The sequence below is a fragment of the Alternaria infectoria genome (genome assembly GCF_024043175.1).
Source record: "Alternaria infectoria strain BMP 0036 chromosome Unknown scaffold_24, whole genome shotgun sequence".
NCBI classification, from domain to species: domain Eukaryota; kingdom Fungi; phylum Ascomycota; class Dothideomycetes; order Pleosporales; family Pleosporaceae; genus Alternaria; species Alternaria infectoria.
The window spans coordinates 336,034-356,514 of NW_026250713.1; the positions used below are offsets into that span (position 1 = coordinate 336,034).

The window sequence follows — 20,481 nt, forward strand, 5'->3', positions numbered from 1 at the left end:
TAATGTGTGCCAGCAATACTAACAGAAGCAGGGTACCTCGTAGTGACAACCCGCGAATATATCGCAGATATGAGTCCGCACGCCGAAATGTCGTCGAGCACGTCCGAAGGGCCAGCCCCAGCCGTTCAACGAGCTTTCAACGGTTTCCTGACCGAGAACCTCAATGAAAGCCATCTCCCCACGATTGAAAACCGTTCACACCTCCGATACACTGCAGAAGATGAGCTGCACGACCTTATATGTGTCGGTTTCGGTCCAGCGTCACTAGCCATTGGTGTGGCTCTGCATGATGCTCTGGATGGGACTGATCCTTCCCTGGTGGATGTTGCGGGCCTACAAAGCAGACCACCGAAAGTCGCGTTTCTCGAGAAGCAGTCGCAATTTGCGTGGCACGCTGGCATGCTTCTACCGGGTGCGAAGATGCAAATTACATTCATGAAGGACATGGCCACTATGCGAAACCCGAGAAGTGAATTCACCTTCATCAACTATCTGCACCAGAAGGACCGCTTAGTCGAGTTCGCAAACCTGAACACCTTCCTACCAGCCCGTGTGGAGTACGAGGACTACATGAAGTGGTGCGCTAGCTGGTTCGAAGAGGTGGTAGCATACAGCCAAGAAGTCATCAAGGTCATGCCCGAGAAGTCGCCAAATGGCGAGATAACCACATTCACCGTCGTCTCTCGCAACACCCTGACAGGACGCATCGAGTCGCGGAGAACCAAGCATGTCGTCATCGCTGCGGGTGGACGGCCAAATATTCCTGCGCCATTCCCGACAAACCATCCCAAGGTTGTCCACTCGTCGAAGTTTTCATACATCTCGAAGGAGATCTTGAAGGATCACAGCGCGCCTTACAGTGTGGCAGTAGTCGGAAACGGCCAGAGTGCCGCTGAGATCTTCGACTTCCTACACGCAAACTACCCCAACTCGCGAACACGAATGCTGATCAAGGGAGGAGCCCTGCGACCAAGCGACGACTCACCATTGTAAGTGAGAGATGACTGTTGCCGGACTGCCTCGCTAATATACCAGTGTCAACGAAATCTTCAACCCGTCGCGAACAGACTGCACATACGCACGCGCCCCTAAGCTTCGCGCAACTACGCTGCTGGAGGACAAGGGCACGAACTACGGCGTCGTCCGCCTTCCGCTTCTCGAACACATCTACGAGACCCTATACCTACAGCGCATCCGTCATGGTAACTCGCCCGCCGAGGAAGAGAACTGGCCGCACAGGATCATGCCATACCGTCGCGTAACCGATGTGACCGACTCCCCAGTTCGGCCAGGTGGTGTACGCCTTCAGGTACAAGACACCAGTCCATTATATTTCTCGGAGTGTGCGGGTGCCCAAGAAAGGCAGGAGACATTGGATGTCGATGCCGTCTTTGTAGCGACAGGATACCACAGGGACCTGCACGAGACGCTGCTCAAGGACGCAAGGCACCTAATGCCCGGTGGAGAGCTAGAGGGCGCCAAGTGGCAGGTGCAGAGGGACTACAAGATCAACTTCACCGAGAAGAGTGTTGGTGACGAGGCCGGTGTTTGGCTGCAGGGCTGCTGTGAGACTACGCACGGTGTAAGTATTGCCTGGGCATGTTGCGAAGAGAAAGATGTGCTAATTGTGTGACAGTTGAGCGATACCCTTCTTTCGGTGCTTGCGACGCGTGGAGGTGAGATGGTGAGGAGCATCTTTGAGAGGCCTGCCACGTGGGACAACGGCGACGTGTTGGGCGGGTATGAGATGCGCGAGTAATGGATGGTTCGTCGGTGGATTCCATGTAACTAGGCACACTCCTCTTCCAGCTGCACATACTACTATGACGTCTTTGGTCACGCCTGCTTTTCGCCCAGCCATGTCCAATTTCGTTTGTCGTTCCAATTGCACATGTCGCGTGCACTTGCTGCGGTCCGCGGCGGGTGTGGTGAGGGAAAAAAGCAACGCTTATTTGAATTTGATATCGGTGCCTAGGGCATCCAGGGTCGCGCCTGCCTGTTTGAGGACCCTGAAGAAGGAGGCAGCCCAAAGAAGCTGCAGTCGACACAACGTGAAGCTGCGCGGCGACCGTCGTGTGCCTGCTGTATGCGTGATAATGATGAGCAAAACGGCAGAGAAAGGCAGCTGCAGCCCACGCAGTGAATGACGGCAGTCACCCCACGATGATGGGCGCGAGGAGGCTGGCCGCTTTGGTCGCTAGCGCAACCAAGGAAAGAGCCCAATTCCATGGATGTTGCAATGGCGCCGACATCAGCGCTACGCTGACCTTGAAGCCATCCTTTCCCTCTGCCTGTGCATATTCTCCTCTGCGCTTCCCGTCCGCGCATTTCTTCCCTGCGGCTGCTCCAGGCCCTGCTGCGACAGCGTACAGCCGCTGACCACGTAACACCACCCCGCAACCGCCAAACGCTCCAAGCCCGTCACCCCGAGTCCCGTACGGCCACAACAAGCGCGCTCCCCTCGAGCCCACGCCTCTTGCACCCACGACTCCAGCGCTGCGCCGCAGTCACCGTCCGCCGTAGCTCCATCCTCTCCATCAGCGGGCGCGTATCCTCGGCATGCAACACCGGCAGTGAGGACTGATTGGCGTCTCTATCCGCGACACCGTCGCTCTACACCCTTAGCCCTCGCTGCTCCCGGTTGCCATGGAACCGCAGTGGACTGCCTACTCGGAGGCACCGGGTAATCGCTACTCGCACAGCATGGCCCCGTCTCCGCACGCCTCGCGGGACGCCAGCGTGTCTTCGCAGGTCAAGCCGGACCCCTACGCAACGCCGTCACGACAGAATTCAATGCCTTTGCAATCGCCTGGCGGCACTGCTAGCCGAGGCCCCGAGTACAACGACGGCGATGGCGATGTTCCCATGGAGGACGCATACAAGCCGCGGCTGAACATGGCGTGCCCTACGCAACAGCAGAGGCAATCGCAGCAGTTCCTCCAGCAAGAGGAGAGTGCCGCCGCCCGCAGATACTCGCCCATGAACCTTTCACCTACCTCGCCCTACTCGGGCGGTGCGCAGCAGGGCGGACAGAACTACACCAGCTTTACCCCTCAGGCCCAAGCGCAGACGCAAGCCAGCCGGCAGAGCCCGACGCGCAACAATCCCTATATGTCGCCGCCCAACAACTACTATTCTCCGCCATGTAGGTTCAGCCTGTGCTTGGATGCTCACATGCCTTGGCCCCCAGTACTGACAGTCTCGCTTTAGCCTCCCGACCGCATGCCCCTCAACTGCCGCCTCTACAGTCCAACATGAGCCCCGAGAGTTTCTACCCGCAATCTGCGACGGCGCAATTGAACGCGGTATACAACAGAGACGCTCGATCGCCGCGCGCCTCCTCCAGCTCAAACCCCCCACAGCTGCCTCCGCCAGGCCGAGGGCCAGTACCAAAATTCGAAAAGTGTGTCAACACTGCCGATTTGCAACCTAAGATCAATGCCCAGCCGCCCTTTCGTCGCGCAAATCCTGAGGGCGGCTTTATCAGCGTAAGTCGAACAGTGTGGGCGACAGCTTCCATACTAACAGAACGTCTAGCCCCTACAAGCGCTCACTGCCCACCTGCCCATGACCTACAAGCTGTGCAACGGCGGCTTCAACTACCAGTCGTCGCGCAACCCTCGCCGAGTCCTCACGAAGCCGAGCAAGGGCGTCAAGAACGACGGATACGACAACGAGGATAGCGATTACATACTCTACGTAAACGACATTCTTGGGTCAGAGGAATCAGGGCACAAGAACCGCTATCTGATTCTAGATGTGCTAGGTCAGGGTACCTTTGGGCAGGTCGTCAAGTGCCAGAACTTGAAGACACAGGAGGTTGTTGCGGTCAAGGTTATCAAGAACCGGACAGCATACTTCAACCAGAGTATGATGGAAGTGTCGGTGCTTGATTTGGTCAGTATTCACCTACAAAGACGCAGGACGGCTCTAACACGGCGCAGTTGAACAAGCAAATGGACAAGAACGATGATCATCACCTTCTGCGGCTGAAAGACACCTTCATCCACAGGCAACATCTGTGTCTGGTCTTCGAGTTGCTCAGCGTCAACTTGTACGAGCTGATCAAACAAAATCAGTTCCGTGGACTGTCCACAACCCTGGTGCGCGTGTTCGCACAGCAGCTGATCAATGGTCTCGCATTGCTTGGAAAGGCAAAGCTGATACATTGCGACTTGAAGCCCGAGAACATCCTGTTGAAGAAGTACGTAACATGTCTGACATTTGCGCGCGTCCACTGACCTGTTGCTAGCCTCGAGAGCCCAATCATCAAAATCATCGATTTCGGTTCCGCATGCGACGAACGCCAGACCGTGTACACGTACATCCAATCGCGATTCTACCGATCACCCGAAGTTCTGCTTGGTCTGCCGTATTCAGCAGCGATCGACATGTGGTCATTGGGTTGCATTGTTGTCGAGTTATTCCTCGGTCTGCCTCTGTTCCCAGGCTCGTCTGAGTACAACCAAGTGTCAAGGATAACGGAGATGCTGGGGCTACCACCGCATTGGATGCTCGAAATGGGCAAGCAATCAGGAGAGTTCTACGAGAAGTCGCAGGATGAGTATGGTCGCAAGCAATATCGGCTGAAGTCAATGGAGCAGTACTCACGGGAACATGGCACCAAGGAGCAGCCCAGCAAGAAGTACTTCTCTGCCACAACCCTGCCCGACATAATTAAGAATTATCCCATGCCGCGGAAGAACATGAAGCCAAACGAGATCGAGCGAGGTAAGCAGGCCAACAGACTGTGTCACCTTCACGGCTAACATCTCATAGAAATGGCCAACCGAGCGGCCTTTATCGACTTTGCACAGGGACTGCTGAATCTCAACCCACTAGAACGTTGGACCCCTGCGCAGGCCAAGTTACATCCGTTCATAACCCAGGCCAAGTTCACTGGTCCATTCGTACCTCCCATGACTCTTAAGTCTGGCTCAAGCAGGTCGCCTGCCCCCGGTGTTCAGGAACAGCAACGATACGAGGGCATGAGCAGACAGCGACAGCAGCAGCAACAACAGGCCGTCGCGCAACAGCAACAAGCGCAAGCAGCCCAGCATGCTGCGTATGCGAACATGCAGATGAACCAATATGCCGCTGCACAAAGCCCGCAGGCTCAGCAAAACCCCTACAACATGTACGGCCCGAACCACCAGGGCGCTCCTCCACCATATCCTGCACAGACAGCACAATACGGTCAGCCGATGAATATGATGCAGCCACAACAGCCACGGCAATACAACCAGCCCCAGAACCTGTATGCCCAAGCTACTACCCGCGCTGGGCGGCAGCGAGCAACGACGATGGATCAACAGCAGTCGGGACAATCCGGTATCCCCCCTGCCCTTCAGAGGGTCATGAGCCACCTCGATCCCAACGCGCCTGTTCGTCTGCAACCATCACCGGCATACTACCCACCGCCACCTGATGGTGCCCCTGAAAGCGCGAGCAGCGCCGCCAGGAGAAGGGGGTCAAGGGCAGGCAATTCAAACCGCAACCAGAACTTTGTGCGAAACTTGGAAGACCGGACGCTTGAAGAAGGTTTTATGGGTCAGAATCATTGGCAGTGACGGGATGGCTTCGACGAGTAGTTCTCATATTACGAAAACAACCCTCTGCACCACGTAGAGATGCGACGGTGGATGAGTCGCGGCGTTCTGAGTTCTCCTTGATGCACGTTTCCCTCGGAGTGCTTCCGTCAGTATCGTTGCCCAAGACTGAGATAGGCAACATGTCGCTACCGACAGGTGGAGCAGGACTCGGATGACCGCGCAGGCCGCACATGTTCCCCACGATCTGCTCAAATTGTACCACGCTCTGACGATGCACAGCGCCCTCAACTGGCTTCTGACAGGCCCTCTGCTGGGCCAGATTGATGACTCACGGCCTGCACTGGGAGTCACTGAGCGAGAGAAGCTGGGTCTTGATCGAATGGTACACAACGGGGCGGACCAGATGCATGTTCAACAGCTTGGCTGGGGTCGCTAGATGTCGAGCGATGACTCAAACGTCCTCAGCAGTCGGGGAAGCGGTGGATGACAGCACATGTACTTTTATTAGCATTCTCATAAACCTGTTCGGCTGTGTTCATGGCCACAAAAGCGTATACTTTCAGCCGCGATGCTCGTGATGGGGTTGGAGGATGAATGAGCTCGGTGTAGGCTGACTGTGCTATTGAATAACTAGTAGTGAACGCAAGCAATGAATGTCGAATACCAACGCTTTAGACGTGGTGCAAACTTCCGTGGTTAGAGTGACTGCCCTAGCGTATGGTGGTGAAGGCGTTCGCGTCTGCTTAGGGTTAGGCGCGGGGCACACAGTCATGGCTTGGCGCTGGCTCGAAATTCGGCTCCGGAAAGTTCAACCAAGGCGGCAGTGACTCTGGTCAACCCACACGGCGCCCGCCACACATATTACCCTCGACCCCTCCGGCAAATCCCTACTCTCGAGCACTGCAACCATGGCGTCGCGATTCTTTGCCGCCAGCGACAGCTCCTCGGACGAGTCCAGCGAGGAGGAGCTCTACTCCAACGACGAGGAGTCTGAGCAGGAAGACAGCGACAAGGACTCGGACGAGGAATCCGATGACGACGACTCGTCCGACTCTGGATCCGAAACCGGAGCCAACCGCTTCTTGAAGGACGCCTCGAGCGACAGCGACAGCGACGACGAGGATGTGAACAAGGTGCTGAAGAGTGCCAAGGACAAGCGCTTCGACGAGCTCGAGGCGACCATCCGGCTCATTGAGAACGCGCAGAAGATCAACGACTGGGCTGTCATTTCCGAGCGTACGTCCAATTCCGAAGTGGCTCTGGGGGTAGCATAGAACATGGTGGCGGGGTACACAAACAATGCTGACATGCGTTATACAGAGTTCGACAAGCTCATCCGCCAGGTGCCTACTCTGACCAAGCAGAACGATGGCAAGGTCCCCAAGCTGTACATCCAGGCCGTTGCCGACCTCGAGACGGTTGTCCTCGAGACCCACGAGAAGCAGAAGGTCACCCCCAAGAAGATGAACGCTGTCAACGGCCGCGGTTTCAACGCTGTCCGCCAGAAGATCAAGAAGCACAACCGCGACTTTGAGAAGGACATCAACGCCTACCGGGAGAACAAGGAGGACTTTATGCGCGAGGAGGAGGAAGTTGTTCAAGCACCCAAGGAAAAGAAGAAGAAGAACAAGATCCCTCAACTCGGCACCGAGGTCGTTGAGGAGGCCACTGACGACGGCTTCATCACAGTCGGAGCTGGTGGCAAGGCCGTCCTGTACACAGCTGAGGGTATTCTCAAGCACCTGCGCGCCATTGTCGAGCAGCGTGGTCGCAAGAATTCGGACAAGCTGGAGCACATCCGGACACTGGAGAAGTTGTTCGACGTCGCCGTCAATGACTACCAAAAGGTCCGCGTTCTTTTGACCCTCATCTCGACGCGCTTCGATTTGACGTCTGGTACTGCCAGCCACATGCACCAAGATCAGTGGAAGCTGTGAGTACCTTTGGCCTGACATGTTTGCCATTTGCTAACATAACGCAGGGCCGACCAGGAATTCGGAAAGCTCCTTGAGATTCTTGAGAACAGCAACGAGATTGTTGTCATTGAGAACGCCGAGGAGTGGGAGGACGACGAGAAGCTGCCCACCATCACACCCGGCGAGATCTTCCGCATCCCAGGAAGCGTCGTCTCTTTCGTTGAGAGGCTCGACGACGAACTCACCCGCTCGCTGCAGCACATCGACCCACACACTTCCGAGTACATTGAACGGTTGACCGACGAGGCTCTGCTGTACGCTCAGCTGGTGCGCACCCTGGTATACGTTGAGAGCATGAAGAAGAACCCAAGCCTGGAACTTCCACAAGAGCCATTGAACCGCATTGTTATGCGGAGATTGGAACACGTCTACTTCAAGGTAAGAAACACGCCGTTTTCTGCTTTCTATGCTAACGTCCATAGCCCTCCCAAGTTATCACTATCCTCGAGAACAACGTCTGGAAGGCGATCCCGGAGAGCCTTGACTCCGAGATCACCCCCCGCGCCATCTCCAACGACACCGCCTCCCTCGTACAAACTCTTTGCACATACCTCTTCCAGAACAGTGAGGGCATCATCCGCGCTCGCGCCATGTTGTGCCAGATCTACTTCCTGTCTCTGCACGACCAGTACTACAAGGCTCGCGACATGATGCTCATGTCGCATTTGCAAGAGACCATTAGCAACTTTGACGTCAACACACAGATTCTCTTCAACCGCGCGCTGGTCCAAGTCGGTCTCTGCGCGTTCCGTGCCGGTCTCGTCTACGAGGCACAAACCTCGCTGCAGGAGATCTGCGGTAGCAACAGGCAGAAGGAGCTGCTTGCACAAGGTCTGCAGATGCAGCGATACTCCCAGATCTCGCCCGAGCAAGAGCGTCTCGAGCGTCAACGGCAACTTCCTTTCCACATGCACATCAACCTTGAGCTGCTAGAGTGCGTCTACCTGACCTGCTCCATGTTGCTTGAGATTCCTCTTCTCGCACAGCTTGGCTCCTCGCCCGACCTGAGGAAGCGAGTCATCAGCAAGACCTACCGCCGTCTCTTAGAGTACCATGAGCGCCAGATCTTCACTGGTCCTCCTGAGAACACGCGTGATCACGTCATGCAGGCGTCCAAGGCACTGTCTGCTGGTGAATGGAAGAAGGCAGCGGAGTTCATCAACTCGATCAAGATCTGGGAGCTCATGGCCGACTCGGAGAAGATTAAGGAGATGCTTTCCTCGCAAATCCAGGAAGAGGGTCTCCGGACATATCTCTTCACATACGCACCTTTCTACGACACGCTCTCCATCACCACACTGGCGGGTATGTTCGAGCTGTCGGAGCGCAAGGTCTCCGCAGTCGTCTCCAAGATGATTTCACACGAGGAGCTCGCTGCCGCTCTCGACCAAGTCAACTCCGCCATCATCTTCAGGAAGGGTGTTGAGCTGTCAAGACTACAGACCCTCGCGCTCAGCCTGTCAGACAAGGCATCCGGTCTCATCGAGTCGAACGAGAAGACACTGGAGCAACGCACACAAGGAACCGCCAACGCCTTTGAGAGGCAAGGTGGACGTGGCGGTCGCGGTGGCCGAGGAGGCGGCCGTGGTGGTGGTGGTCGCGGCGGAGGTGGACCACGGGGCGGAAGGAATCAACAGTTCACTGGCGGTGCTTTGGGACGTGCGATCCAGGCTTAGACGTAGATACCTCGTCTTCTAGGAGGCAACGTAGGGTCATGGGCGGCGAATACGGTTTTGTCGGACTACACCTTTGGTAGCTCCGTGGTAATGCGAATGCTTTTCAGCTAGATCATGAGAGCGAATGCAGGAATGAAAAGTACGCAAAAAGCACATCATGTTCGTGGCCGCGTAGTTTTGACTACCTTGGTGGTTGATGGATGTGTGAATAAAATGTATATGATCGCAATTCCGACAGTTTCCAACAGACTTTGATGTGACTTTGTGTAGCCATCCAATCTTCGAGTTCGTTGAAGTGCCTAAATATAAGGCGACGAAGTGGAAATTTGCCTTGGTACAGTTGTGCTCCATTGGGTGTGTTGAGTAGTGTGCAGAAACGCACGTCGATCAAAATGGCTTCGCATAGCGAATTAAATACTCTAGAGGGAGTAGAATGAGAGCGATAGATAATGTGATAAGGAGTCTTCCGTATCTTCTGCGGAAGTGTTCAAGAGCACATGAACGATATGTCAACTTACGGGCTTCACGTGCTGTATAGATCTTAGCACGTATAACTTAAGTTCAAAAGCAGCTAATGAATAACCCTACACGCTGCTTCTTGCGTCTCTGGATCAAGTAGATGCCGTAAAGGTAGGATCGTTGAGCAGCAACATTCGCCTGTCTCTTTGGGCGGTATATCTTGCGAGCAAGAATTGTCTAATCAACTAAAAAGAAAAAAGAGCTGGACATACCCAGACACTCGGATAGAGGATTCTACATGCGAGACGTCTGCGGGGGCAAAAAGAGATGGACGGGCGGGTGATCTACCGACTCTGTTAACAACTGTGCTCGAACTCGTTCAATTCACTGTCTTACCGAAACCCGGACCTTCCGCAATTGTTTTCAGGTCTTCTGCACTAGGTCTAGTGCGAAAGTTGATGCAAAGCGGACCTCGGAGGACGTCAGTACTTGTCTATTATGTAGTTTGTACAAGGTTATCTTACGCTCTACCACTGAGCCACACGCCCTGGAGTCTGGAAGACTGGTGTTGATGGAGATTTGTGGAATTACAGCGTACAGAATGTTGGGCGCAAGCGGGTATGAGCCCCTCACCTTACGATAGACCAACCAAGCGAAGAACAACTCCTCTTCTAACCGGTGGCCCAAAGGTGGGGCTGTTGGAATGTGGAATCCGAATGGTATCCGATTGTTGGCCGAACCATACGTTTGGATAGAGTCAATCTAGTGGATAGAGATCTTGAACGTTGAAAGATGACGCGATAGTAACCGTCTGAGGGAGGGGGGATGATATATTGCGAACATAAAAACTCAAGTAAATGAATTTGGAGATTTAAATTGCTTTGGATCTGTTAGCCTTCGCTCTGGTAAGGATGTAGACTACAACGCACCTTCCAACTTTCTTCCCCTTAAGACAACAGCCTAGACACACTGATAACCATATCATTGCGCGTAATTGCCATACTGCGAATTCCCTTGTCGTCGTCGTCGTCGTCGTTCCATACACGTGCCAGGGGAAACGACGGAGTTACCGGCCCGCCAAGACCCTGTCGATCCATCGCAGACACGCGACTTGAGAACACGAGACGAAACCACATGGCAGCCGCAGCCCTCCACATCGGTGAACCATGAAGCTACGAATAGCCTCTGCATGGCACACCCTCGCCGTTCTGCTTCTGCTGGGCGGAGCAGCCCAGGCTTCATTGGGTGACAGACTGCCCGATTTCAAGGACTGTGTTCAGGTACGTGTAGATGGAGTTGCGCTTTGGCTGGAGACATGAGCAAAGAGAATGCGCCTTCACCGACTTGAGACATAAAACTAACTGCTCATCTACAGGTGTGTAAAGAAGCCAATTGCGGTCCAGATGGCACGTCAATACGTATGCCCACCCTAATCACCCTCCTCCACGCCTACTCACACGCGCAGCCTTCCACCGCCGCCTGCTCCTCTGGGACTGTCCCTCAGAATGCGACTACACGTGTCAGCACATCATAACCACCCAACGCCTCGCGCGCGACCCTCCCTACATGCAACCCATCTACCAATTCCACGGCAAATGGCCCTTCTACCGCTTCATGGGCATGCAAGAGCCGTTTAGCGTCATCTTCTCCCTCTTCAACTACCTCGCGCACGACTGGGGCATGTCGCAGCTCCGCGACAAGATTCCCGCGTCGTACCCGCTGCGGAAATACTACCTGTGGTTTGGCTACGTGGGCCTGGCGAGCTGGACGTTCAGCATGATATTCCATACCAGAGACTTTGGGGTCACGGAGAAGCTGGACTACTTCGCTGCGGGCGCGAATGTTCTGTATGGGCTGTACTATGCGCCCATCAGAGTGTTCCGACTCGACAGGAAGGAGCCGAGGAAACAGAGCTTGCTGAGGCTCTGGACGGGACTGTGCATTACGTTGTATACGTTGCATGTCTTGTACCTCTCGCTCTGGTCCTGGGATTACACGTACAACATGGCTGCCAATGTCGCTGTTGGTATCGTGTCCAACCTGCTTTGGAGCGGCTTCAGTTACGTTCAGTATCAGAAGATTGGGAGGACCTGGGCTGTCTGGCCGGGTCTGTGTGTTGCCTGGATCATCTTGGCTATGAGCCTGGAGCTGTTGGACTTCCCGCCTTGGATGGGCATGGTTGATGCGCACAGCCTGTGGCATCTGGGTACGGTTTTGCCGACCGTTTTGTGGTACAAGTGAGTTGGAATCTCACGTCAACATGGTTTCAAGGCTAACAACTTTACAGCTTCCTCATCAGAGACGCTCAGGAAGATATTGCAGGTACGCGCCTCAAGGATTGATGGACGCGCTCGGTCCCCGACGACGCTACTACCATCCGCCCGCTGTCAACGGCTCCGTCGCTTACCATATTCGTCTCCAGGAAAACTGCCTACCGCTGGTTATGGAGCTGGTGCTTGGAAAGACAAGAGCTAGTGTAACCCTTGACAGTCGCGTCGAGGGTGTTCGAACAGGCCGCAACAATACAAATACCGCGTCCTTCTGTAGGCTCACATTCCTGTGTAGTTCAACGATGGAAGCGATGTTATACGTTGGGACGTCGTTTTCAGAAGGGCAATCTAAGCGACCGCAGACGCTCTGTCGTGAAGCTCGTAAAATCATGATTTAGAATATCCTAAAAACGGTACCCAGCGCAAACGCCCAGGACTAGCTGTCGCAGTGACGGCGATAATGAAAAGCCCCAGTAATGTGACATGAAGTGAACGTCATCAAGCCTGCTCTCTCATCCCACGTCTACTCATCCGGAATGCTTAAAACACCCTGATTCCACTCGCCGCCATTCAATCCTAGATGTATTAGTATGACTGCAGCATTGAATCAAGAAGGAAGCTAAGCTTACGTCGCGTGAAGGCTGTAATATCATCCCCCTTCGTCTGATAAAAGACATACAGACTATCCCACAACGTCTTCTCCCCTTGCTTCTCAGCAAATGCAGTGACGGTAAGATGTGTGCCACCAAGTCCTAGAACCGGCCCCGCAGGATTAGTAATGGCAAACGTTTCGTCTTCGAGGAACGTCGTATTCTCAGCTTGATACGTAACGTTATACCCTTTGATACTTCGATCGGCCATTTGCGCATAGAAGTACGTCGTGTAGCCCAGAGACGTAATGGGATACACGTCCTGTATGGTGCCCATGCTGGCGTTTTGCCACGAGTTAGTGGGGTGCGACTCCGTGGACGTGACATTCTCGTTCACGTCTTTCCACCAGAACTCCACGTCGTTGTTTTGGTTGTTTAGCATGGCGTACGTTGTGGTACCTGTGCCCCAGCTGTAGCAGCCTACGCCGGCGTGGCCATTGAAGCCAGACCATCTTTTAAGAGGTACCCAAGTGTCCTCTTTTTGGCCGCTGTACCAAGCATATTGCTCAAAGGTCGACTCGTCGGTGGCGAACCAGATGTCCTGTTTCGATGGTAATCGTGTCAGTCTATATCGTTGAGATGCATGTACGTTTCGAACTTACCATGCCCTTTTGGTCCGCAAATGGGTCTGTATTGTTGAGACCAGAAGCAGTAGGGAATTTTGAGAAGTCGGAATCTCCATAGAAGTTGCCTTTCCAGCAGGCCTGCAGACCGGTGGTCGGCGAATCGAAGGCTTTAAGATTGAGCTTGCTGAGTGGTCCGGGTTCCCAGATGTCGGTGATGTTAGATTGCGTGAGCTGCTTGACCGTGTTGTTTCTATCAATGTAGAAGATGTGAAACTACTCGTACTTAGCATAGTTACATGATGCAAAGACCGAAATTAGTTAGAAGTCATCCCGAGAGTACTTACATATTGAGTCTCATTGGTGGCGAACGCGACCGCGGATATGGGCGATGCGTCCTTCGCGTCGCTAGCTACAGTTTCAGCTTTGGTTCCGCCGACCCATTGCCTGTCTGTGGTATATTGCATGAACCGGATGTCGCCTGTATGATGCTGGAAGTAAAGCGTGAAGATTCGTCGTTGGCCTTTGTTCCACGACTCTCCAGCTAGAGCGATACCAGTGCCGTCTGGGAGGAAGTAGGCATAAGGTTAGTGTGCATTTCACATTCACCTTACAGATATGTACTCACTGAATACACCCTTTTTCGACAAATATTCGGCGTTGAGAGAACCCCCAATGCATGACTCAGGGTTATCGCGACAGAACGGGTGAACAACGTCCTTATGTCTGCGTTGCGTTAGCGTACGGAGTGCATGAAAAAGTACACTTGTTGAAGCTTACGACTCCTTCTTCCTTAGACCCAAGCCCAGACCGAGTCCCAAACCAAGACCGATGAGTGCAAGGACACCGAGCCCGATGAGGATGAAGAACAGGCGCTTCTTCATGCCGCATCTCCGATCGTCTTTTGGTGGCACTGGAGGGGCAGGTTCATGATAACTCTCATACGAGTCGACATGCTCTTTGAAACCGTAGGGCCGGATGTTTGGAGACGTGATGGTAGTGCCTCCATGCGATGAAGGTGACATTGGTCGGCCTCCATGAGGGTAGTGACTGAACTGGCCGGGCACTCTGCACATTCGTGGATGAAGTCAGTGTGTGTATCACAAGTAGTTAGTACAGGGCACATACACTTGAGGTCCGGAGAAGTCTGGAGTAGGCGTGCCTATTGGGTCGAGTGTGCTATACGGAGTCTCTTTCTCTGTCGAATACCTGCTACAGCGTTAGATTATGGGCCAAGAAGCGGCCGTGCGGTGTGATGATTACATTGGAAAAGACAATGGGAGAGATCAGACTTACCCTTCTTTGTATGCCTCGTAGTTCTGCGGCTGTGGAGACTGGTGGTACTCTTGCTCATATGGTAGTGGGGGTGAGACTGCTGGCGAGGTGTTCGAGTTGGGGTAGGGTTGTGAAGAACCATCGACTGGGTATATCTGATTGTGTTCCTGGAAGTGCGAAGGTGGGCTCCACTGGCTATCGGCATAGCTTCGGGGACTGCTCATGTCCTCGCGGTATTCTTCACGTCGATCCATTTTGCCTGATAGAAGGTACTAGGTATGAAGGGTGGATCGGAATCTTGACGGAACAGCGAGTTCACTAGCTTTGAGCCTGCCCGGGTGGACAAGAGACATGGTCCAAATGCAGCTGCGCCTTTAGGAAATGCAAGAGAAGTGCTGACGGGTAAGGACAGGGTAGCATGCATACCTGAGCGCGCCTGAGTGCTTCTGGGTTGTGGATCATCCGGACTTAGGTTAGGGCATGTCTACCGCACAACAGTAAGCACAACAGTTAGCAATTAGCATGTACCTAGTCATGACAAGGACCAATTGGGGTTCGTGAGGCTTGCTGTCAGCACCATCGCATCCAGAGTTCATTCAACGAACACATCATCATTCGTTGAATGCTAGTTGTGGTTCGATCGCGCGCATAGTGATGGGAATGGAGCCGAGCATTTCATTCTATTCAGCCGCTATACGTCTACCGTAAGCACTCCATAGCCCAAAAGATCCAACAAGAAAAGAGTTGTACAGTATTGCTCTCACGACGGACCTGTATCGCATGATACATCCGCCCATCTGTTTCGATTGCGAGAATATAACCTTCTCGTCGGAGATGTAGCGTTGTGGCTTTCGGTAGAAGCCAAAGTTCAGCCCTGGACTAGGGTCGGGCTGAAAGCAGGACTAATATTAGGTTCGTGATTTGCTGGGTCCAGTCATGCTCCATACCATCTCGCTTGGCCCGGAAAAGCCGAGAATATGTCAGCTGAAGGAGACAAAATCGTTCGTTCGTTATACAGGTGTGGTGGGTCAGACGGCGAGGTTTTCGTCTAGATTGCAGCGTTGTGCGGGAGCGTCCGGTAACCCCGCAAACCAACCTCCAGAACCTGGTGTCGCATTGTAGCAGTGGGTAGAGGAGTATGCACTCAACCGATGTGCAACGCTATGAATCTCACCGAGGAAGCCAATATCCGAGGGCTCACTGACTAATCTGAAGGCTGCTGTGACTGGTTGGGTATGTGTACGTACCCAGATACACAACGTTGCGGCTGTTCGGAGAGTCTGCGCTGCGCGCTCGAACTATATTTCGGGCTGAGCTCATCGTAGTAGGCTTGAGTTCCACGAGGTGTGGTGACTCAATGACAGACCAGGCTCACCGGTTGGTGCACAACATGTGTGATTTGATCGTCTGGTGGAGAGCCGACCTAGCGATGCTGGCCCTGTCAACTTGAATGCTATCAGCAACGTACGACATTATTTGCGCACCAAAACGGATACGATAAGGAATGTGGGGCATGAAAGCAATTACAGAGGAGGAGCGCGGCTCCAGTCGTACGCTGTGTCTCTATCCGGATGTTTTTTTCTGTAGCCTCATTGAGGGCAACATGTATCCGAGCGTGCTTCTGAAAGTCGCCGACGACTATGAAGCCGGAGACTTATTGCAAACCAGTGCAAGTTCAATGGGGTGCTCATGGAGCAATCAGTGGAATATGACCTGTATAAAGTACGCTTCGCAGAGCACACAGCAAGGCGCAGCATCACGTTGTGACGCGAGACCTTTGAGCAATATGTCAGCTCCACACCATGAGAAAGACACAGGGTGAGTTGTACCATCCGCAGACGCTGCAGTACTGCATCAGCTAAAAGCGTGTCAGGCAGGTGTCAGACTGGTTTGAAGAGCGCCCAATAAACAAGGCCAGCCGTCAACAAATTGCTCGTGTAATTGTCGATGGGATAGCTTTTGTAGGCATCGACTGGGCTAAGCCTCCGGGTGGCACAGGAACGGGCAAGGCAGTGCACATGCTGGACTATGCGTGCGGGCCCGGGTTCATGGTAAGTTCTAGCTGTACGAAGTGCATGTGAGACATATACTGATTTCGTACCTCCCTGCAGAGTAAGGTTTGTACACTTGCGTACAATACGCAGGTCCTTCAATGATTGTAAATCAGATATTCGGACCATACGTATCTTCCATACACGCAGTTGATGTATCTCGTACCATGATTGAGAAGTACATCAACAGCATAGACACGTTCGGCCTTGGACGCGAAAATATTGCAGGCACGGTCGGCAACTTGCTGTCAGACCCGATCGAGCCTTCTTCGCTCGACAGCGAAGAGTATAGCAATTTCGACCTCATCACAGTCGGCGCAGCTTTGCACCATTTTCCCTCTGCAAAGGACGCTCTCCGGATCTTAGGGCAGAGGCTGAAGCCCGGAGGTGTCCTTCTCGTTCAGGATCTGTACAGCTACGTTGTAAGCGAAGCTGTGCAAGAGACAGGCAAAGCGAAACATGCGGAACAAAAGGAAAGTGACATGGCATCGATGATGCGGGAGGCTGGGTTGGTCGGTTTCCGCTTTGAGGTGCTGCAGGGAAACTTCGAGATTGAGCTACCAAGCGAGGAGGTGGGCCAGATTCAGTGCTTCATGGCGAGGGCTGCGAGGCCGCTGAGCTAGACCTAGCGATATTTGATACCATAGGCGTTGTTGCGGTAGTTTCGTATGCGAATCCCATACCTAGGTAGTTATATCTTGTCTGGCGGTCAAGTCATTCGTGAGGAAGTAAGAGGTGGTGTGGCGTATGTGTGGCTGAGGGGCTCCGCGACAGGATGATGCGCTAATCTGCACTAGCGCGAACCAAATGAGTCAGGGGGTCATGACGAAACGCCCGCACCGTCCATTCGATAGTGTCGAGCCCAGCCCACGAAAGCTGACCCTTTCACACCCACACGCCCCTACGCCCCTACCCACACTGAAGACGCGATATTACTCGCGATCGACAGTGAAGCCCAGCAGAGAGCCGCCTCACAAGTCATCCATAGCAGACGCGTCTGCCCCGCCTTCTTCTTCACAGCAGCCGCCCTCCCCCACATCCGCACCCGACGCCGGCCCAAGTCGACGGCAACCCCCGCGCGACACATCGCGAAATTTCCACTCCACCCAGCAAAGCGACAGGAATGGATTATATCTGCCCGAGAATCATGGCCTTTTTCCGGTACTCCAATCTCCCCAAGATCGCGAAGTTGGGCGACGACGTCCGCACTGGTCACCGCGTCTGAGCGCGACACTGCCACTCCGAACATCTCTATACACCTATAGCCTCCTGGCGTAGACGTCAGACTTTGAGGGAGCGTTTCAAGCGGAAACGCAGCGACAGTCGCGCTCACAAGTTGTGACTTGTGACAAAGGACGTCCAACCGATCCGAAACAATCTTCGCCTCCACCCTTCACAGCGCGCGCACAAACATCACGACCGTGCTTGCAGCAGTGAACGAACAGAGGCTCGTCCAAAAGACATCTGCGCAACCGAGAGTTTCCCTGGTACCAGCGGTCACATTCCCCGCAAACGAACCGCTCAACCGTGGTAGTGCTGCACCCGTGACTTTCCTCAGGGACCACCTGGACACGCACTACATCTGTCGGACGAGACTGTGAACACTCCTAGCATACACAGCAGCAGCAGTCAATCTCCATCGCCCCGCGACACGTCTACGGCACCACAAGTCCTGCTCTCTACCTGCAGGTCACTGACCTGCCCTTACCACGCAACACACAACGCCACCATGGCTTGCACCAAGATACCCGCGAGCGTCATCATGCCGCCCCGCGAGCTGAAGCAGTACAAGCGATGGCAGTGTCTGCACACGAATACTAGGCCAGCTGAGCAAGGCTACATCCCCACAGCACGCGAATATGAAGACTTCCACCAGTGGTTGAAACGACAAGACTCTGGATACTTCTCAGACCCATTTGACGACATCTCCGGTCACATTACCCACGGACGTTCTGCGGAGACGTCATCCTCCTTCGAATCGCCAGTCGCATCGATATGTCAGCATCCTATGCACCCTGTAGCAGCCGGCCAGCTACAATCACGATGTCCCGTCTGTATCATCGACCTGCACATCAGATACATGAATGTATTGTCAGAGGCTCTCGAAAGCGCAGGCGGTTGCGCGCCATCTTGTACACTCACCAGCTCAGAACACCAACACACCGTTTACAGCGCCTGGTGCAAGGGGAAGATCGGCACACTCAAGGAGCTATCGAGACTTGAGCTCATGGCCGAAGAAGAAGCTTCATGGTCTGCGCAGCATCCAGAGGTCGCGCACGAAGACGTGCGAACCGCAGCGAAGGCCGTGGAGCTATACTGGTCAGAGACTACGGGTTGCTTAGAAAAGCGACCGCGATCGAACAAACAGGCTGCAGTTGTCTTTGCCCCGGACACCGATTTCGAGCCCGGACGACCCGATCCGTACTTCCATAGGCGATCGCCGCGCTACGAGCCTGGGAAACACACAGTTGTTGAGGAAGGGGAACAAGAAGATGATGTCTCAGAGGATTCGGAAGACTACTCTCACGGAAAGATACATCATGTCGGCTCAACAGACGAGTCAAGCAACATTACTTCGCAGTCTGAGGCAGAGGAGTCACAAGCCGTCCTTGACTCAACCTGCGAGATCGAGGAGGATGATGGAGACAGTGACTGGGAAGATGTTGACTCTGACGAGGACAACTCTGACTGCGAAAGCGAATTCAGTGACAGTGGCTGCGCATACTTCGAGATTGAGGAAGAAGCGAGCTTCATCGTCTTTGGCGACGACTGAGCTGATCCACAGCGATCTACCTCATACACTCATCGCTACGCGACCACCCAAAGACAGCCTCACAAGAAGCGATCGCTACGAATCATGTACATATACCCAAGATAGGAGGCAGAGGCACGAAGGACCGTGTCTGGGGAGGAGGATAGAGAGGCAAAGCATACAAACAGGTCTCCAACAAAGGCTGGCAGATGTCGCGCGGTGCGGACGTGAAGAGAAGCAGCGGACTTGATAGCACACATGTGAGTGATCGGAAAGACACTCATCTATCGTCAATGACAAGAATTCATTATTCTGACACGCCTGATCCATCTCTATGACTCTTTTCTCTTCATCCTCAAAGCATCGTTGCAAGCTATTCCCACGCATCCCTTCATCGCGGCGCTGCCCTTCGCGCATCATTGCCAAAAGATACAATGTCCTGGAACTGGCTTCCTAGCTTCTTCAGCTCAACCTCAATTCAAGAGCACGCCGATGCACTTGGATACGTTTTCCACTCTGAAGGTTACTACGAATCAGCCTACACAGCATGGAAAGGCGCCTTCAGGCATCGTAATACACCTTCCAACGTCTATGATGCCGAGTGGTGCCATAACCTTGAACTTCTCGGTCTAAAGCTTCACACGCTTGACCGACCTGAGGAAGCTTTGAAGCGCCTCAACGAAGCGCTCACCTACAAAGAAAGCACGCTCTCCCACGACGATATTAAGGTATGCGATACACTTGTCAGGATCGCGAGGGCGCAGGTCGCTCAACACAAGTATGAAGACGCAGAAGCGTCTTTCCGGCGAGCACTGGACGGATACACACGCTTTCTCCCTGGGGGTCGTACCGAGATGTTGCAGATATCCAACGAGTTTGCATACAGTTTGGCTTGTCAAGCCACGCCTGCTGCTGTACAAGAAGCGGAGGAAGTGGCAGGAAGGACGTTGGAAGCGAGGGAAACGCATCCAGGCAGGATACATCAGGAAACGGTGGAGAGTGTGTGGACGTTGGGATTTGCAGTGGAAAAGGCCGGGAGAAGAGCAGATGCGATGCGTTTGTATCAGGAGGCGTACGAAGAAGGGAGGCGTTTGTTGGGAGAGGAGCATGTTGATGTTGTGGACTATAAAAGTGATCTTGATCGGATGGAGAGGGAGGAAAGAGAGAGAGAGGAAAGAGAGAGAGAGGAAAGAGAGAGAGAGGAAAGAGAGAGAGAGGAAAGAGAGAGAGAGGAAAGAGAGAGAGAGGAAAGAGAGA

The 20,481-nt window shown here is 53.8% G+C and overlaps 7 protein-coding genes across 7 annotated transcripts; 6 read left to right on the forward strand and 1 right to left on the reverse strand.

Annotated features, from left to right (window-relative positions):
- Window positions 1–69: 69 nt before the first annotated feature.
- On the forward strand, window positions 70–1,759 carry SIDA2 (L-ornithine N(5)-monooxygenase; the record flags this gene model as incomplete). Its single annotated transcript, XM_051500859.1, has 3 exons — window positions 70–989; window positions 1,036–1,582; window positions 1,637–1,759. 3 exons carry the CDS (start codon window positions 70–72, stop codon window positions 1,757–1,759), a joined length of 1,590 nt encoding a protein of 529 aa, XP_051349010.1.
- Window positions 1,760–2,646: 887 nt separating this feature from the next.
- On the forward strand, window positions 2,647–5,570 carry J4E92_009514 (uncharacterized protein; the record flags this gene model as incomplete). The annotated part of the gene is made up of 6 exons (XM_051500860.1): window positions 2,647–3,145; window positions 3,211–3,488; window positions 3,538–3,897; window positions 3,945–4,204; window positions 4,253–4,731; window positions 4,780–5,570. The coding sequence occupies 6 exons, from the start codon at window positions 2,647–2,649 to the stop codon at window positions 5,568–5,570; spliced, it is 2,667 nt and encodes an 888-aa protein (XP_051349011.1).
- Window positions 5,571–6,460: 890 nt separating this feature from the next.
- Window positions 6,461–9,204, forward strand: NIP1 (Translation initiation factor 3 subunit c; the record flags this gene model as incomplete). The annotated part of the gene is made up of 4 exons (XM_051500861.1): window positions 6,461–6,788; window positions 6,873–7,485; window positions 7,534–7,906; window positions 7,951–9,204. 4 exons carry the CDS (start codon window positions 6,461–6,463, stop codon window positions 9,202–9,204), a joined length of 2,568 nt encoding a protein of 855 aa, XP_051349012.1.
- A 1,625-nt stretch (window positions 9,205–10,829) lies between these two features.
- Window positions 10,830–12,005, forward strand: J4E92_009516 (uncharacterized protein; the record flags this gene model as incomplete). Its single annotated transcript, XM_051500862.1, has 4 exons — window positions 10,830–10,943; window positions 11,039–11,081; window positions 11,129–11,900; window positions 11,951–12,005. The coding sequence occupies 4 exons, from the start codon at window positions 10,830–10,832 to the stop codon at window positions 12,003–12,005; spliced, it is 984 nt and encodes a 327-aa protein (XP_051349013.1).
- A 451-nt stretch (window positions 12,006–12,456) lies between these two features.
- On the reverse strand, window positions 12,457–14,675 carry J4E92_009517 (uncharacterized protein; the record flags this gene model as incomplete). The annotated part of the gene is made up of 8 exons (XM_051500863.1): window positions 12,457–12,509; window positions 12,563–13,124; window positions 13,186–13,422; window positions 13,494–13,711; window positions 13,775–13,872; window positions 13,927–14,214; window positions 14,275–14,355; window positions 14,443–14,675. The coding sequence occupies 8 exons, from the start codon at window positions 14,673–14,675 to the stop codon at window positions 12,457–12,459; spliced, it is 1,770 nt and encodes a 589-aa protein (XP_051349014.1).
- Window positions 14,676–16,223: 1,548 nt separating this feature from the next.
- Window positions 16,224–17,095, forward strand: J4E92_009518 (uncharacterized protein; the record flags this gene model as incomplete). The annotated part of the gene is made up of 4 exons (XM_051500864.1): window positions 16,224–16,239; window positions 16,387–16,472; window positions 16,533–16,538; window positions 16,589–17,095. The coding sequence occupies 4 exons, from the start codon at window positions 16,224–16,226 to the stop codon at window positions 17,093–17,095; spliced, it is 615 nt and encodes a 204-aa protein (XP_051349015.1).
- Window positions 17,096–18,201: 1,106 nt separating this feature from the next.
- Window positions 18,202–19,245, forward strand: J4E92_009519 (uncharacterized protein; the record flags this gene model as incomplete). Its single annotated transcript, XM_051500865.1, has 1 exon — window positions 18,202–19,245. One exon carries the CDS (start codon window positions 18,202–18,204, stop codon window positions 19,243–19,245), a length of 1,044 nt encoding a protein of 347 aa, XP_051349016.1.
- Window positions 19,246–20,481: the final 1,236 nt, after the last annotated feature.